Source organism: Hyperolius riggenbachi, chromosome 6 (assembly GCF_040937935.1).
Source record: "Hyperolius riggenbachi isolate aHypRig1 chromosome 6, aHypRig1.pri, whole genome shotgun sequence".
NCBI lineage: Eukaryota > Metazoa > Chordata > Amphibia > Anura > Hyperoliidae > Hyperolius > Hyperolius riggenbachi.
In genome coordinates, this window is record NC_090651.1 from 259050824 (window position 1) to 259069672 (window position 18849).

The following is an 18849-nucleotide window of genomic DNA, read 5'->3' on the forward strand; positions in this document are numbered from 1 at the left end:
GTCTTCTCCAGGCCCAAGCTGCATCTTGTGACCTCACGCTGACACGGAATGGTGGAAGGTTAGTTTTAGGCATAGGCAGGGAGGGTTCATGTTAAGCGTAGGCAGTGACTCATTGCCTGAAGTGAAGAAGATGAAAGGTGAGTATAAGTTAGGGTTAGGTGGTAGTATTAGGGTTAGGAGGTAAGTAGATTTTAGCTTCAGTTGTTATGATGAGAAAGTTAAGGATGGGGGCTAAAGGTTAGGTTGTCAAGAATGGATTACTATAAGGGGAGGAGCAAAGGGAGAGATTTAGGGTAAACTGTCTAGGTGAAATTAGCATGGAAAGGTTGGAGGCTAGAGCTAGGAGTCAGAAAGGAAATTTATTGATTAGGTTTAGGTGGGGGAATGGCACCAGAACAGATGCATAACCAAACGAAATCTGTGGCAGAGGGACATGGCAATTATCAGATCTCACTCAGAAACATTTCTTACAAAAAACAGGATGGCTGCATCCAACAGAGACAGCACCTCTGCAGCTCTGTCCAACCAGGTGACATGACACTGTGCCAACACTAATATTTATATTTAGGTATGTAGAACATGGCAGAGATGGGATTATCGTAAGTACAGGAAAGAGTGGTTAGGGTTCTCTTTAAACAGGGGCGTAGCAATAGGGGGTGCAGAGGTAGCGACCGCATCGGGGCCCTTGGGCCAGAGGGGCCCCGAAGATCCCTCCCTCAACCACAGTATTAGCTCTCTATTGGTCCTGTGCTCATAATAATCACTTCTATAGAAACTTTGAATAGTGGTGATCATTAACAGATTGTTCCCCATCCCCTTCTTGCATCTCTGACACTGTAGTTGCCATTGGCAGATTTTGGTGCGCCGTATTAATTGTCATGTATAGAGTGCTACTGCTTAGGGGGCCCCATTGTAAAACCTGCATCGGGGCCCACAGCTCCTTAGCTACGCCACTGTCTTTAAAGGTTGTATTGCATTTCACCTATCCTAAGATTATGATGGAAAACTGAACTGCAAGTTTTGTACATGGCTTAATCAAACTGCGGTGGCTAATAGTATTGATTTCTAGGAAAATAAGAGTCCCTTCTTTATTCTTAGGGTCAGTGAATACTGCCTGAATAAGGGCTGGCAACGGATCCAGGACAGCAAGAGAGATGACTACAAGCTGAAATGGTGCGAGACCAAGAGCTCAGCCACTTACCATGCCTTCCGGGAAGGTAAAGGCCAAATACACTGCTTGCTGTGTGTTCATAGACAATTGTAAATATGCAGCATGCCATGACATATCTCATGAAATTTCATGTTGTTAATATCTGAAATATCAAGAACTTCAATAAGTACTAATCATATTTGAAAATATTGTACAAAGAATTCATTAAAAGGTTAATGAAAATTCATTAAAACTTTATAATATGGGATTGATCAATAGTCATAGCAGCTTCTTTTTGATATATGCGCCCAGGAGCAGCTGGGCGCATATATCAAAAAAGGGCACCCGGAAATTTGGGTGCCCAAGCAAGCCGATAGAAGAATATCAGTAAATTTACGGATACTCTACTATTAAAGTTGAAAAAAACTATAGTAAAATACCAGTATTAAATACCAATAGTTTACTACAGGTAAACCTAAGCCTACTTTCACACTGAACCTTCCCTGGCCTCCCACTACCGATGCCTAAACTTAAATACCCACTACGGCTAACCTTAACTGCCCCTTACGGCTAACCTTTACCCTACCACCCCCTCTTCCCACAGCTAACCTTAACCCGAGACGGACCAGTCTCGGAAGATGCACCACCATGCGAAACGGCCATTAGGCTGCCCGTTTCTTGCCCTACACCCACCACTAGCTGCCTCAATACTGGCAGGATAAAACCAATCTTGATTTTTGTCACTGTGTGCAACAACTATGTAATTGTGACTCACTCACCTACTGTCACAGGAGCCCTAGTGGTCGGAACGCAATTTGCCTTCCAGTCGGTTTCAGCACACTGATCATGCAAGCTGTGGTCGCGATCTTTGCGCAGAAACCGACAGAAATTTTGGCAGCAGCCGACCAGAAGGGAGCCTGTGGGGTTACGGAAATACAACTTTCACACTATTCCAGGGTATCTGCCACCACCACTGGTATGGGCCAGTGGACCCGACTGACTGGTCCTGCAAATAAAAACGGTTAATCACACTCTGTTCTGTCTGGCTAGTAACAACAGTAGCGTCTCTTCAGAAGTCTGAGTTCAGTTTCTGTGTATGCTGAATAATAGGGTAGCGGAACAGTGAATGACTTTTATAAAGTCTTTATTCACGGGCAATATAAATAATGAATATGTACAGACAATTATTAAAATCAACAATTATTGAAACATTAATAGCCAGTATGAAAAATAAAGGAAAGGGAGAAAAAATACTTAGGGTTTGTGGAAATATGTCCGTTCTGGGAAAATCATAAAGTTCTTGATTTCCTTGCGGGGTAAATATGAGCACATGGAAAATGTCCTTTGTTTAAGTCCAGGAAAATGGCCGCCAGCCGCATGGTCCTCTGGCTGGCTCAATAAGGTGGTGGTACACAGGGGAGGACTGACTTGCCCGGGCAGCTCATTTACTTTTAATTGAGCTGTGTTCAGAGGCGGGCTTCCAGAGTCGGCCCCCGGGCTGGATTATGGTAATCACATTTAGGCAGGGGCTTTCAACAGCCCCATAACCCTGACATTTTCTCTAGGCCGACCTACGCGGCCGGCACGCAAATGATAATTACATATTATCGATCCCCAGAACCTAACGATTAATATGATACCTTGGATGCGGGTGTTAGGGTGTATGGTTACCGAGGGGCCAATCACTCCCTAACCGAACGAGGTATGATTATGATTTGTATACCTAGACGTTGGCCCAATTTCAACGGATCTGAATACACTCCTCCCACCTCTGGGTGATACTCGGTTTTCCTTTAATAAGCAGAAATCATAATTCACATGCTTCATCATTTTAACCCCTGAAGACAGTTTGGCTGGCTCCTGGGGCAGCTTCCTCTAGCTGAACAAACTTTTGGTGCCTTTAGCTAATTAACATCAACGTGAGATCAGCTAGGTGTCACCTGGTTCCCAGAACAGAAAAGGGAATGAATGCCCAAATCAAAAGACATCCTGCACCTAAATTAGGGGCAGAGGAGAAAAACTTGTATTTAAAAAAAAACAGGAATGTCAGTTCTGCTCGCTGCAATGACTGGCAGATCTGAGCAAGAAATCGGAGAAATCGACGGCGAATCTTCCAGATTAGCCTACATTCCTCCCGGCTGTTCCGTGACAGCTGGGAGAAAGAGAAACTCCAGGTTACTACAGGTAGCCCCTACACAACCAATCCAGATTCTATTGATCTGAATCGCAATCGATGCAGAGAATCGATTGCGATCGCATTTTCTTCACGGGTGGTTCTAGGACGCGTCTGCGGCCCCGCAACCGTCCGTGACACCTACCACTATACACAGCATATTGTTTGGGAAAATCATAAAGTTCTTGATTTCCTTGCGGGGTAAATATGAGCACATGGAAAATGTCCTTTGTTTAAGTCCAGGAAAATGGCCGCCAGCCGCATGGTCCTCTGGCTGGCTCAATAAGGTGGTGGTACACAGGGGAGGACTGACTTGCCCGGGCAGCTCATTTACTTTTAATTGAGCTGTGTTCAGAGGCGGGCTTCCAGAGTCGGCCCCCGGGCTGGATTATGGCAATCACATTTAGGCAGGGGCTTTCAACAGCCCCATAACCCTGACATTTTCTCTAGGCCGACCTACGCGGCCGGCACGCAAATGATAATTACATATTATCGATCCCCAGAACCTAACGATTAATATGATACCTTGGATGCGGGTGTTAGGGTGTATGGTTACCGAGGGGCCAATCACTCCCTAACCGAACGAGGTATGATTATGATTTTGTATACCTAGACGTTGGCCCAATTTCAACGGATCTGAATACACTCCTCCCACCTCTGGGTGATACTCGGTTTTCCTTTAATAAGCAGAAATCATAATTCACATGCTTCATCATTTTAACCCCTGAAGACAGTTTGGCTGGCTCCTGGGGCAGCTTCCTCTAGCTGAACAAACTTTTGGTGCCTTTAGCTAATTAACATCAACGTGAGATCAGCTAGGTGTCACCTGGTTCCCAGAACAGAAAAGGGAATGAATGCCCAAATCAAAAGACATCCTGCACCTAAATTAGGGGCAGAGGAGAAAAACTTGTATTTAAAAAAAAACAGGAATGTCAGTTCTGCTCGCTGCAATGACTGGCAGATCTGAGCAAGAAATCGGAGAAATCGACGGCGAATCTTCCAGATTAGCCTACATTCCTCCCGGCTGTTCCGTGACAGCTGGGAGAAAGAGAAACTCCAGGTTACTACAGGTAGCCCCTACACAACCAATCCAGATTCTATTGATCTGAATCGCAATCGATGCAGAGAATCGATTGCGATCGCATTTTCTTCACGGGTGGTTCTAGGACGCGTCTGCGGCCCCGCAACCGTCCGTGACACCTACCACTATACACAGCATATTGTTTGGAATACACTGCTGAACATCTGAACATGGAATAAATTAAACACTGCTGTAGTGCCTGATTGGCTACTATCTCTACTTTATTGATAACCTTAACCCTTGTAGCCTCCATGGCTAACCTTAACCCTCGTAGCCTCCATGCCTAACCATCACCTTCCTACCCTCCATGGCTATCCTTAACCGACTCCACCGCCACAGTAAAAAGAAAACCCCCACAAAAATGCTGCCCCCCCCACGGCTAACCTTAATCACTCTCACCCCCCTATGGCTAACCTTAAGCATCCCTGCTGCCGCAAAAAAAAAGAAACCCCCCACAAACATACCCCTCAAAAAAAAAAGGTTACATTTTGGACACCACCATGGGCTCCCATTGAATTATTGGTAAGGAGGGGATATTTGGCCAGGAGCCTATGGCGGCACCCAAATGTCCGCCGCTAGCAGGCATCCAAAATTCCTGTTTCCCAGGTGGGTGTCCTGCTATGTCCGTAACTAGCGTGTGTGGGAGGTAAACTACATGTATCTTATGTGACTGCATATCCTTGAATATGGGAGAGGAAGGCAGTAATTTCTCATTTGCACCCATGGTTGAAGGCCCCATCAGACCTTTGAGACCCCATAACATGTAGCTTCACCTCTGGCTCCACGTGTTTCAAACAGTGGCATACAAGTCCAGAGTTTTAATAATCGTTTCTTTCTCACTTGTTCTTAGCATAGTTGGGCTGATCTGTGCTAGGGAAAATGTTAAAACCTCAACAATGGGGATGTGTTACAAGCTTCCTAGTTATGCTCCTGCATAATACTGTAAAGTGGACATGCTGGGTTTATGCAGTTGAACAATGCAAAGAATATGAATAGTAGGCAGAGTGCAGTAACCAAAGATGAACCAAGATTATTATATCAGTTGACTGTGTAGTATCCACACATTTCACGATTATGCGTTCATTTTGTGTGTGTAGGTGAACAGCTTTTGTACCAAATCCCCAACAATAAGGTGCTCACCTCAAAGATCGGACTTCTAATCAGCCTAAGAGAATATGAGAGGGTGATGCAAAAGATGATCAGAGCAAGGTGAGTAATAATGCACAATTTAAACTGGACCTGCCCCTACACATTGCTGGCATGGCCAATGCTGTGTTTTTACATGAAAGCTCAAATCGAGGAGGATACATGTTTTATAAAGCATTGAAATGTGTTAGATAGCTTTTCAGAATTTTACTGCTGTATATGTCCCCATTTAAGAGAACATTTCTAACTTCCTGAGTATGTCAGCAATTAATAAAACTTTACGAACCTCTGTCAAATTGTTATTGCTGTTTCTCATTCCTTTTCCCTGGGAGACCAGGGGCCATATTAATGCCATTATACCCATGGTGGTCACAGAAACAGGAAATGAAAATAGACAGGTGTGTAGAAAACTTTTCACCATTCCTTTCTTTTCAAGAAAGCAGTTTGCATGGTCCACGCCTTGCAACAGGAATGAATTAATTGGAACACTTTACTCATTGATCGAATTACTGTATTCAATTTATTTCTTCTCTAAAAGTCTCTCTTCTAGAAACTGAAGCACTTTTCTATTACCACTTTGATTATCTCTATACTCTAAAAAATATAGTTATAACATTCGTCAACGTTTTTCTTGTTTGCAACGTCTTTACTATTCTGATAGGTTAGAAATAGCAGATGCTAATTACACTTTAGCATTCCCAAACATGGTGATCATGTGACCATTGTGTTATTTTTGTTTGGAACCATGCACTGTTATGCACAACATATCCGTCCCCGTATATTTGAATTGTGTAGATTAAGCACGTGATGATGACTTCCAGCTCTTCAGGGATAAAGGAGAAAAGAGTCATGTTTTTATTGTAAAAATCGATAAACAAACTGGAAGAGGGTTTTATGGCCCATACTTAACAGTCAAGTATTATAAAACATACGGATTTGAATGAAATTTAAACGGATTTGAATGAAATTTGGCACACTCATAGTACATTACCTGGAATAACATATAAGATACATTTTATCCCAATAACCAAAAAGGGGGCGGAGACAAATACAAATTTCACTGGGAAAATGTAAACTGCAGCCATTCTTACACTGTTAATGGCAGGGTTCTCAAACTTTGCGCAGTTGGTCACTGAGTGACTGGGATTAATATTCAGAAAAGTGTGTGGAGCTACAAAAGCCAATCAAAATTCCCCTTTTGATTTTCAAGGGAAATATTTCATTGCTGCCATTCTTGCACTGTTAATGGCACAAGCCTCAATCCCGGTACAGTTGGTTATTGGGTGACTGGGGTTCAAATTCAGAAAAGGGGGTGGAGCCACAGCCAATCAGATTTGTTTCATTTCAATGCAAGCTATTGATTCCAAAGACCGCAAAGCTCAAAAAACTAGGTCATTGAGTAATTGTGTGGTAAGAAAAAGTGGGCGGAGCCAACACCAACCAAATACATACCTGGGCAACGCCGGGCCATCAGCTAGCATCTTATAAATAGTCAAATATCATAAACACAGTCAAAGTCCATAATTCATGTGTTGTTAATGCCATATTGTATTTTAAAGTTACTTTTTATAATACTTGAAGGCTATATATGGGCCCTAAAACCCTCATTACGTTTATTTATTAATTTTTGTTGTCTAACTGAGGGGTGGCCAGTTCACTATTTGCTACTATTATGTTAAAAAATGTATTGTGACATATTATTATGAGTAGATGTATATGAAATAGTTAACTTTGCCCTGGCAGCGTGGAGGGCATGTCTTTTGTAATATGACCAACCTTTACGTTGTTTTAAACCAGAATGCTAAAAATGGCTGACTTTTTCCCTCAAACATTCCGCCTGGACCTGAAAGATGATGCTGAAACATTTTTTTCTACCTATGAAGGTAATCTTCGATTCTTCAAAAACACTGCATATTGATTTCTAAGTTCTGAGTGTGGATGTCTATGTTTGATTGAATGTTTTTTTAACCAAGTCATGCATGTGGCTAGAGTGCCAGGTATTCATTACAAATCAATTAGTTGTCAAGGTATTTTAGTGCTGGACCTTTGTTGGTCACAGCAGCAGATCCAATCAGCTGTATGGACACCAAACACAACCCTTATGAAATTAACTTAGTACCATAATGTCAAATTCGTGTGGCCTCACACCATTGAATGTACACAGACATTTTTATCAAATTGCTGTAAAATTGGACCATTTTAATGTAGCGCATTTGGTCACCTTATCAGGGGCTAAACTAGACTTAATAGGCCCCCCCCCCTGCAAAAATGATAGCATGGATCCCCTTTTGTCCCCAAACCCCACAGGATTGGAAACCGGCGAATGGCAGCAGAGAGTGTTCTGCTGTGAAGTAGCCTCTGGAAGCAGGAAAAAAATCACACACGCTCCGGCACACTTTTTTTGTGAGTGAATGGGGAGGTTTCTTTGCTAATTGGCTTCTCTTGCAGTTGGGTAGAGGGAGGTGGAGGGGACCCCAAAGCCTCTGGGCCCTCCTGCAATGGCAGGAGTCGCAGGGGAGATTGCTACACCCATGCACCTTATCTACACCACAATCTCCACCACTTTTGGTCCCTCTATTGCTTCAGCTACACTCGTTGCCTCCTGCACTTAAATTGTCAATTGGGCGCCACTATAGCTGCAATTAGAATTGTGGTCTATGCTGCGCCCAACTTATCTAGCGCCTTCAGGCAACAAAATTTCCCACATTGATTTTTTGCTGCTGTTTGAGAAGGAGTTGTTTATGGTAACTGAAACTGATAACTTAATAAAGCATATCTAGTAGCTCATCCACACACCTCTTTCAGAGGGATATTAACATTCATGATCCTCATATGGTATGTGAGGGCGTGAGGTAAAGCATTTTTCTTTTAGTGTTTTATTAATGAATTTACTTTAATGTACTACTTAATAAATTAAATGGTTAAATAATGTTTAAATCAGTTTTATTCCTAATATCACTGAGTAGGCTTGAATATGGTGTTTAACTTCTAAATCATAAATGATATATAGCAAAAGTTACTGCTATAAGCAGTCTAAAGTAATGGGAAAATCAGATGTGCTGACTGGGATTTTCTATATTTTTTTATATTGTATCTATAAAAGCTAATTTGCGAGACCCATGTTCCATTTCATATAACTGTCTAGATGGCCAGACGTGGATCTGTAAACCCACTGGGCTGAATCAGGGACGAGGCATCTATTTACTGAAAAACCAAGAACAAGTCAGCACTCTTCAGTGTCATGTCCAGACTATGATGGAGGAGTCTATGTCCAGAAAGTTTCCAGCAAAATGCCAACAAGCTCGTATAGTGCAAAGGTATGGCAAGCGCTTTTGTCTAGGGATGGTCGGAAAATTTGTGCGAAATACCGATTTCTAACTTTCCGATCTGAAATGGACTTACTGCAGCAGTAATAAGGAACTGCGGAAATTGTAATTCCGTGGAAATGCTGCATTACCACAACTTGGAAATTTTAGACCAAATACAGAACTTGGAAGCATTGGAACAATCAGTGAATGCAGAATTTTTCAGCGGAAATTAGATTACCGTGGTAATTTTAGACCAATCACAGAACATTGGTGCTACCGAGTTTTTTCCGAGTCTTGTGATTGGCTTAAAATGTCTATGGTATTCCGATTTCCTCTGTAGACCACCACATTCTCTGATTGGTCTAATACTACCAACTATTTCCAAATTCCGAGTCTTGCAATACGCAGACAGCCGCAAAATAAAATGTAAAACAACATTTTTTTTAAAGAATAACACAACTTTATTAACAAAAAAGGCAAAGTAACCCCTTTCCTCAGAAAACGGAAATCAGTATTGGAAATTCAAATTTCCTTGGAAATACTCAGATTGGTTGTCGGTATTTGCAGAAATTGGAATTTCTGTGGAACTGGAAATCAGCATTTTCAACGATAAAAACACAGCTAGTCAAGGAATTCGTTTTTGGGTCATCTGAAGTGGTATTGACTACCATAACTGTTGTGGGCTTAATCTGGGACTTCCTAATTAACCCTTAGTTCCTAATCAACCCTTTGTCCCCCGGAGAAAAATAATGTATTATTTTTTAACCATCTCGCTTAGTAACAGGTAGGTAGTTAAAGTGGCTATCGGTGGCGATGCAGGTGGCTACAGCGTATGGCGCTCAGCGACAAAACTAAGCACCTCTACAGCAGTAATGCTATAGTGCGTGCAGCATGTAAGGGTAATTCAGGGTTTCTGCAATCGCCAGACCCTGAAATACTTCTCCCTCTAAGTTGCTACGACTCGGAAGGGGAATAGTATTTAACACCGCCGGGATTTGGAGCGGCAGCAGGGTGAGCCGTCATTCATCTCACCCTGCATCCAGCTTAATGGCGGTGTAGTTATACATATGCAAGGGTGGAGATGTGTAAAGGACTACTTTCCTGATTTATTGAGTGAATTACTCGAAGCTGAATATGTTGATTTGAGTCAATTAGTCAATTTGTTTGGTGAGGCTGGTATCAGGTTCATGGGGTCTCTTTGGTGGTAAGTTGTGATAAGCAGGCCCGGATGGACCTCACAGAAGCCTATAGGCACAGATGTCCTGGCACACTAGACTTTACCCTCCACAAACCTACAACCCCCCCCCCACAAAACTGCACCGCAAGTGTGCTGGCTGGCCCAGCTGTCACTTCTCCCTTACTTCCCTTGCCCGTCATAGGTAGTTACAGGTGCCCCTTAGTATTAGGTAGCCAGAAGTACCCAGGATATTACGTAGTTAGAGGTGCCCCAGACTGTCAGTGAAATGCTGAGAGCTCGGGGAGGAGAGTGAGCTGCCTTTCCATCATCAGGTGCCTGTAGGCATGTGTCTACAGTGCCTTATGGTAAATGCAGCCCTGGTGATTAGGCTAGTTTTATTGGTTAGTGCTAAATTAAAAATTTCCGAATCAGAAGATAAGTTAGCACTAGGAATCATATAATGGGTGGAGGTTAACTTATATGTTTCAATAAGAGAACTTGAAGGATGCAAGAAGTTCTGAAGTTCATTTCTGGAGCATCTTTCAAGTTAGGTGGTATCAGGGTCTGGTCACCCATTGTAGTAAAAGATGTCCCGCCTTATGCAAGGCCCTCCTTGATACATGTCAGCCATCATAATATAGTAGAAAAATAGAAAATGAGAATTGGCTCTTGGGTGCATGAAAAGGACCACGATTTTATTCATATATCACAAATATCAAACAACATGAAAAATACAAACAACCCATAAATGTAAAATACCCACCCCCAGCAACATGCGTCATCCCTATACGCCCACCGAACTAGTGGGCGTGTGTGTGGCCAACAGTGGGAGCGCGGATGCGCTCCAACCAATGCGCATCCTCAACGGCGCAAGACGGCGCCGGGTGGATGACGTCAGAGGTGGCCACCCAATGGGGAGGACGGGGGAACAGGGCAGTGAGCCAAGGCGGACAGCGCGGTCACATACAGCGCACAATATATGTAAATAAACAAAAATACACGCATATATACATCTAAAGAATGAAAGGCAAAATGAAAACAAAACAAACAAACAGCGGTGCTGCAACATAATCTCTAAACATAAAAATTAACATCATGGGACAGGGAACACCAATAAACTCAGGTGTGCCATGCTCCACAACACATACACATCCATGTATAATAAAGGAGAGATGAAGAGAGACCTGCCCCTGCAAAAATGGTATACTAATACCTACATGGGTATATAAATTTACCCCATGTATATAGGAATGACCCAACTATCAAAATTTGCCACAAGTGAGAAAAGAGGGGCACCAGGCAGGAGGGAAACGGGGGGCACAGGAGATGAAGACCACCCGGAGGCAAAACAATGTACCCCAGGAAGGGGAGGGGACTGGATGGAAAACAAGGGGGGCCAGAGCAAGGACCCAACAAAAAACTCCAGGAACCCCAGCCACAATCTAACAGGAACTAACCGGGTAAAAAAACCCGATAATTAATACTATCATTTAAACCCTTAGGTTCCGTGGCCTTAAGATCAAAAATCCAACGGGACTTAAGCTGTAAGAGGGCTCTATCAATGTCACCACCTCTGGGATGAACATGAACCCTATCTAAGCCTATGAAGCTAATAAAGCTGGGGTCACCTCTATGCTCCAAATGGACATGTCTGGAAATTGGGGATTTAAAGTTGCAATTAGCAACATCCCCCACGTGGTTTTTAATCCTTTCCTTAAAGGCTCTAGATGTTTTACCAACGTAGAAGCTTCCACATCTGCAATACATGAGGTAAATGACACCCACAGTATTGCAGTTAACAAAATGTTTTAATTTCCATTGTCGCCCATTGGGTAATGTTATGATCTTCCCTATTTGTAGATAGCGACAATAGACACACCCTCCACAGCTATAAGTGCCCGTGACTGTGCAATGTTTCTGGGGGCCACTTTTACCCCAGAAATGACTAGATGTAACATAATTTCGCAGTGTTCTACTTCGTTTGAAAGTCACCTGTGGAACATAATATAATGCTGGATGCCTTGTAAGTTCAAAGCATGTGGTTTTGGCGCCAAGTGCCGAAACTGGGCACCACTATAGCACTAGTGCTATTATACGCACCCCACGCAATGGTAATTTGGGGTTCTGGTGATCGTCGAACCCCAAGTTACTTCTCCCTCCGAGTTGCTACGACTACTGCTACCTAGATAAATGTCACCCACTGCTGGAAATTTCTGGTAAGTGTGTTGCTGTATCAAGTTCAGGCTACCACCATCTTAAAAACACAAAAGGCAAACCGCAAAACGCAACTGCAAAAACGTAAATGCAAAATGCCTCTGCAAAAACTCAAAATGCAAAAGCCACCTCAAAAACGCAAATTGTATGCTATTTTTCTGCATTTATGATTCAGAGAGCCTCCTCAAGAGCTGCTCCCAGGAGCACTTGCATTCTTGGAACCTGGAATGCCACGGCAGTTGGTGAGGTAGGCAGTAGGAGAGGCTAAGTTACCTCATAAGATCATTGGAGGAAGTAAGGACAATATATGTGAGGAGGCCATTAGTAATGACCCCACATTATATCTCGTATCCACTTTAAATTACACTGAGCTGCAATAAGGTTTCTCAAGCACTTATTTACAGTATATTTATGCCATTTTTATAGCACACTGGCAGTTCCCTTTAAAATTCCATTTGTCTATATACATAATAGCAGGACACACTCTTCTTTTTAAATCTTCTCCTTTCTCTTCTCCCCAGTCTACCTTCTCTCTCTACTGTCTGCTTTGTTTTGTCTGCACTCTATATCATAGCTTGTTTTTTCTTTACTCAGCTTTTCTTCAGATTTACTGTTCGGACTACTGCTACTTTCATTGTTTTATAAATAAAAATATATTTAAAAAGGCATTATAGAGAGAATATCTGCTCAGTGCCCAACATCCAGGCAGCTAGTATTTTCCCAAGCAAATCAGCAGTGACAGCCATTATATTTCATTCACCTAAGGTTTCCTTTAAATAGCTTTCTGTAGCAAGCACATTATAGGAATTACTATTCTTCTATCACCCAGGTCAGAATTTCAAGTGCAGAGTTTTAGCAGCCAGACAGTTTTCCCTCTGAACAATAAGGCTGGAATGAAAATGGTTCAATGTTGCTAAAGCCGAGAATGGAATTTTCTTTGGTTATATCGCCCCCTAGTTGACATACTGTACAAGTAAGGACAATACGACTCTGCCATCAGCTAACAGCATTCAGAAACTTTAGCTATGTGGAGGGGAACATTAAATCTGTTAATTATTTAAAGAGGAGCTGTTAGGTATAGGGTCTCAGAGAAAAAAAATACATATATCAGTAGCTAAATATTGGCTGTACTTACATTACATATGCATTTCACTGTCCACGTTTGGATTTCACAGAATTTTTATATAGTATTTGCAGAGAATGATGCTCCTGACAGCTCATGGCAGGTTCCATGTTTGTCTGTCTCCTATGAAGCCAGTTGTGATGTCATATCCTCCCTGCTTCCTGTAGATTCGACTCACAAAAAAGATCCTAATGGACAACACTACTGTGCAGTGAATATTAATTAGCCATGTGGCTAGGAACAATAGTGGACTCATGCAGCATACTCTACCGAACATGTGCCCTGTGATTTTTCTGTGCTGTGAGTTTAGGCTGCTGCTGTTAGAAGCTGCTGTAACATGAGCCTGCAACTAGGGAAATGAAGGGGATGACCCAAGGTAGTGCACTGGGGAGAAGCAGCCCCAGAATGCTTTGCAGTATCTGTTATGCGTCCTGCCGGCCTCCTTACAGAGCTTGGGAATAACAGCCTTGCTGTTCAGCACACATCACAGTAAGAGAGATTTTTAACTTCAGTATTGCCTTTTTGGCTTCCTTCTAAACTGTTTAACACAGGAGAATAGAGGTTAAAATTAGCTTTTGCAGCCTGACAGTTACTCTTTCAGTCTGCAGGCCTGGATTTACATCACAGGAGCCTATAGGCACAGATATCCTGGCATCCTAGACTTCGCCCTCCATGAATCTATAAACCCCATTTGAACCACACTGCAAGTGTGCTGGCTGGCCCAGCTGTAACTTTTCCCTTACTTCCCTTGCCCGTCATAGGTAGCTACAGGTGCCCCTTAGCATTAGGTAGCCAGAGTTACCCTCAGTATTAGGTAGCTTGTGGTGCCCCCGTCTGAAGGGTGATCTCTTCAGTGGAATGCAGAGAGTAGAGTGAGTAACCTCTCATTTACTCTCTTCTGGACTCTGCGTTGGGTAGGAGGGAGGGAGGCACAGGAGGAGGGGAGTGAGACACCTTTCCATCATCAGACGCACGTAGACACGTGCCTAAAGTGCCTGGTAAATCCGGCCCTGTACGCCTGTGTGCCATTTTAGCACTCTTCTTCTTCCTCTTGCCTAAACACTTTGAAGGGGGTAAAGGAAACAACAAATGTGAATTACTTAATTAAAAAGATTGTAACTTTATTTTGGTAAAGGCTTCAAATGCTTATATATTGACGTTTTTACATGTAGGGGCAGATTCACAAAACCTCGGGAACAGTGCCCACATAGCACCATGTGGGGGGTGGGCTCAGACTGCCAAATTTTGCGGGGTAGGGGGCCGGGTAAAGACAACTGTAAGGAAAATCGTTTGCGCTCGAAAAAAGGGCATAAACGCCCCTAGTGTGAACGAGCCCTAACTGCGTAACTGCTGATTGCCTCCTACACAGAACACTGCCTGCCAGAAAACAAAAACTGATTGCCCATTTATGAAACGGACATCAAGAAAGTGGTGATCAGATTTTATTTGTGGGAGTACAAAAGATATTGCCACTTTAGAAAAAGTTTAAGGCAGGAGTCACACTTGTGTGAGATTTGCGATTCCCCGAAAACACAATCACTGTACATGTAATGTATTGCAATTGCATCACAATTTTTGTGGCTTTACATGTAATTTGTGATTTTTCTGTATCTAAAATTAGGTCGATAGGGTAGCTTTTCTTTCATGTGCAATGTGCGATTCCTGTTTCAGTCAGTGGGAATGCAGCGCATTTTGTAACAAAAAAAAAATCACATACTTTTTTTGGGTTAATGAGATTAGCATAGAAAAACTAGACTTTTAATTGGCATGCACAGAAGAATCACAAAATTTGCATACAAACGCATAATAAATTGGTAAAACTGCAAAAATGCGGACAAAAATGTTACTGATAAAGACACCAAAAATCGCTAAAAGGCTGGTGCACACATAACGTGAAAGGCTGCGTTTTATGTCATGTTTTATGTCAATGTTGTCAGTTTTTGGTGCGTTTCTGCTGCATTTTTTCTGCGTTTGCGTTTTCTTAACCCAGGTGGGTTTTTCAAGCTCTTTGCGTGCGTTTTAACCACTTGCCGACCGCCCACAGCCCATGGGCGGCGGCAAAGTGGACGCCTAAAGGACCGCAATACGCCTTCAGGCGGCGCGTCCTTTAGGCATGCCGGGGGAGCGATCGCGTCATTGATGACGCGCGCTTCCCCCGGCAACTGGCTCCGCCCACCCGCCGTAACATCCCGCCGGCCATACGGAAGCGCCGGCGGGATGTTAACCCCGCGATCGCCGCTACAAAGTGTATAATACACTTTGTAATGTATACAAAGTGTATTATACAGGCTGCCTCCTGCCCTGGTGATCCCAGTGTCCGAGGGACCACCAGGGCAGGCTGCAGCCACCCTAGTCTGCACCCAAACACACTGATCTGCCCCCCCCCGCCCACTGATCGCCCACAGCACCCCTCAGACCCCCCCCTGCCCACCCCCCAGACCCCTGTTTGCACCCAATCACCCCCCTAATAACCCATCAATCACTCCCTGTCACTATCTGTCAACGCTATTTTTTTTTTATCCCCCCCCCCTGCCCCCTGCCCCCTCCTGATCACCCCCCCACCCCTCAGATTCTCCCCAGACCCCCCCCCAGACCCCCCCCCCCCCTGTGTACTGTATGCATCTATCTTCCCTGATAACCTGTCAATCACCCGTCAATCACCCATCAATCACCCATCAATCACCCTCTGTCACTGCCACCCAACAATCAGCCCCTAACCTGCCCCTTGCGGGCAATCTGATCACCCACCCACACCAATAGATCGCCCGCAGATCCGACATCAGATCACCTCCCAAATCCATTGTTTACATCTATTCTCTCCTCTAAACACCCACTAATTACCCATCAATCACCCATCAATCACCCCCTATCACCACCTGTCACTTTTACCTATCAGATCAGACCCTAATCTGCCCCTTGCGGGCACCCAATCACCCGCCAACACGCTCAGATTGCCCTCTGACCCCCCCTTATCAATTCGCCAGTGCATTAATTACATCTGTTCTTCCCTGTAATAACCCACTGATCACCTGTCAATCACCTGCCAATCACCTATCACCCATCAATCACCCCCTGTCACCCCCTGTCACTGCCACCCATCAATCAGCCCCTAACCTGCCCCTTGCGGGCAATCTGATCACCCACCCACACCATTAGATCGCCCGCAAACCCGCCGTCAGATTACCTCCCAAATGTATTGTTTACATCTGTTATCTTCTCTAAACACCCACTAATTACCCATCAATCACCCATCAATCACCCCCTATCACCACCTGTCACTGTTACCTATCAGATCAGACCCTAAGCTGCCCCTTGCGGGCACCCAATCACCCGCCCACACGCTCAGATTGCCCTCAGACCCCCCCCCCCCCTTATCAATTCACCAGTGCATTAATTACATCTGTCCTTCCCTGTAATAACCCACTGATCACCTGTCAATCACCTGCCAATCACCTATCACCCATCAATCACCCCCTGTCACTGCCACCCAACAATCAGCCCCTAACCCGCCCTTGCGGGCAAACTGATCACCCACCCACACCAATAGATCGCCCGCAGATCCGACATCAGATCACCACCCAAGCGCAGTGTTTCCATCTATTCTCTCCTCTAAACACCCACTAATTACCCATCAATCACCCCCTATCACCACCTGTCACTGTTACCCATCAGATCAGACCCTAATCTGCCCCTTGCGGGCACCCAATCACCCGCCTACACGCTCAGATTGCCCTCAGACCCCCCCTTATCAATTCGCCAGGGCATTATTTACATCTGTCCTTCCCTGTAATAACCCACTGATCACCTGTCAATCACCTATCAATCACCCATCAATCACCCCCTGTCACTGCCACCCATCAATCACCCGCTGTCACTGCCACCCATCAATCAGCCCCTAACCTGCCCCTTGCGGGCAATCTGATCACCCACCCACACCAATAGATCGCCCGCAGATCCGACGTCCGATCACCTCCCAAGTGCAGTGTTCACATCTGTTCTCTACCCTAAACACCCACTAATTACCCATCAATCACCCCCTGTCACTGCTACCTATCAGATTAGACCCCTATCTGCCCCTAGGGCACTCAATCACCCGCCCACACCCTCAGAATGCCCTCAGACCCCAGCCCTGATCACCTCGCCAGTGCATTGCTTGCATCTATTCCCCCCTCTAATCACACCTTGAGACACCCATCAATCACCTCCTGTCACCCCCTAGCACACCTACCCATCAGATCAGGCCCTAATTTGCCCCGTGTGGGCTCCTGATCACTCGGCCAAACCCTCAGATCCCCCTCAGACCCCCTTCCGATCACCTCCCCAGTGCATTGATTGCATCTATTTTCCCCTCTAACCACCCCCTGAGACACCCATCAATCACCTCCTGTCACCCCCCTAGCACTCCTATCCATCAGATCAGGCCCAATACAACCTGTCATCTAAAAGGCCACCCTGCTTATGACCGGTTCCACAAAATTCGCCCCCTCATAGACCACCTGTCATCAAAATTTGCAGATGCTTATACCCCTGAACAGTCATTTTGAGACATTTGGTTTCCAGACTACTCACGGTTTTGGGCCCGTAAAATGCCAGGGCAGTATAGGAACCCCACAAGTGACCCCATTTTAGAAAAAAAGACACCCCAAGGTATTCTGTTAGGTGTATGACGAGTTCATAGAAGATTTTATTTTTTGTCAAAAGTTAGCGGAAATTGATTTTTATTGGTTTTTTTTCACAAAGTGTCATTTTTCACTAACTTGTGACAAAAAATAAAATCTTCTATGAACTCGCCATACACCTAACGGAATACCTTGGGGTGTCTTCTTTCTAAAATGGGGTCACTTGTGGGGTTCCTATACTGCCCTGGCATTTTAGGGGCCCTAAACCGCGAGGAGTAGTTTAGAAAACAAATGCCTCAAAATGACCCGTGAATAGGACGTTGGGCCCCTTAGCGCACCTAGGCTGCAAAAAAGTGTCACACATGTGGTACCGCCGTACTCAGGAAAAGTAGTATAATGTGTTTTGGGGTGTATTTTTACACATACCCATGCTGGGTGGGAGAAATTTCTATGTAAATGGTCAATTGTGTGTAAAACAAATCAAACAATTGTCATTTACAGAGATATTTCTCCCACTTAGCATGGGTATGTGTAAAAATACACCCCAAAACACATTATACTACTTCTCCTGAGTACGGCGGTACCACATGTGTGGCACTTTTTTACACCCTAAGTACGCTAAGGGGCCCAAAGTCCAATGAGTACCTTTAGGATTTCACAGGTCATTTTGCGACATTTGGTTTCAAGACTACTCCTCACGGTTTAGGGCCCCTAAAATGCCAGGGCAGTATAGTAACCCCACAAATGACCCCATTCTAGAAAGAAGACACCCAAAGGTATTCCGTTAGGAGTATGGTGAGTTCATAGAAGATTTTATTTTTTGTCAAAAGTTAGCGGAAAATTGATTTTTATTGTTTT

The 18849-nt window shown here is 44.2% G+C and overlaps 1 protein-coding gene across 6 annotated transcripts in view; it reads left to right on the top strand.

Annotated features, from left to right (window-relative positions):
- The window catches only part of TTLL10 (tubulin tyrosine ligase like 10), a 144547-nt gene that overhangs the window by 76843 nt on the left and 48855 nt on the right, over positions 1-18849 (top strand). For all 6 annotated transcript variants that reach the window (XM_068240752.1, XM_068240747.1, XM_068240750.1 and 3 more), the window contains 4 exons: positions 1099-1217; positions 5502-5613; positions 7348-7433; positions 8696-8867. In XM_068240752.1, the coding sequence (XP_068096853.1) occupies positions 1099-1217; positions 5502-5613; positions 7348-7433; positions 8696-8867 (489 nt within the window). The remainder of the gene's footprint in view (positions 1-1098; positions 1218-5501; positions 5614-7347; positions 7434-8695; positions 8868-18849) is intronic.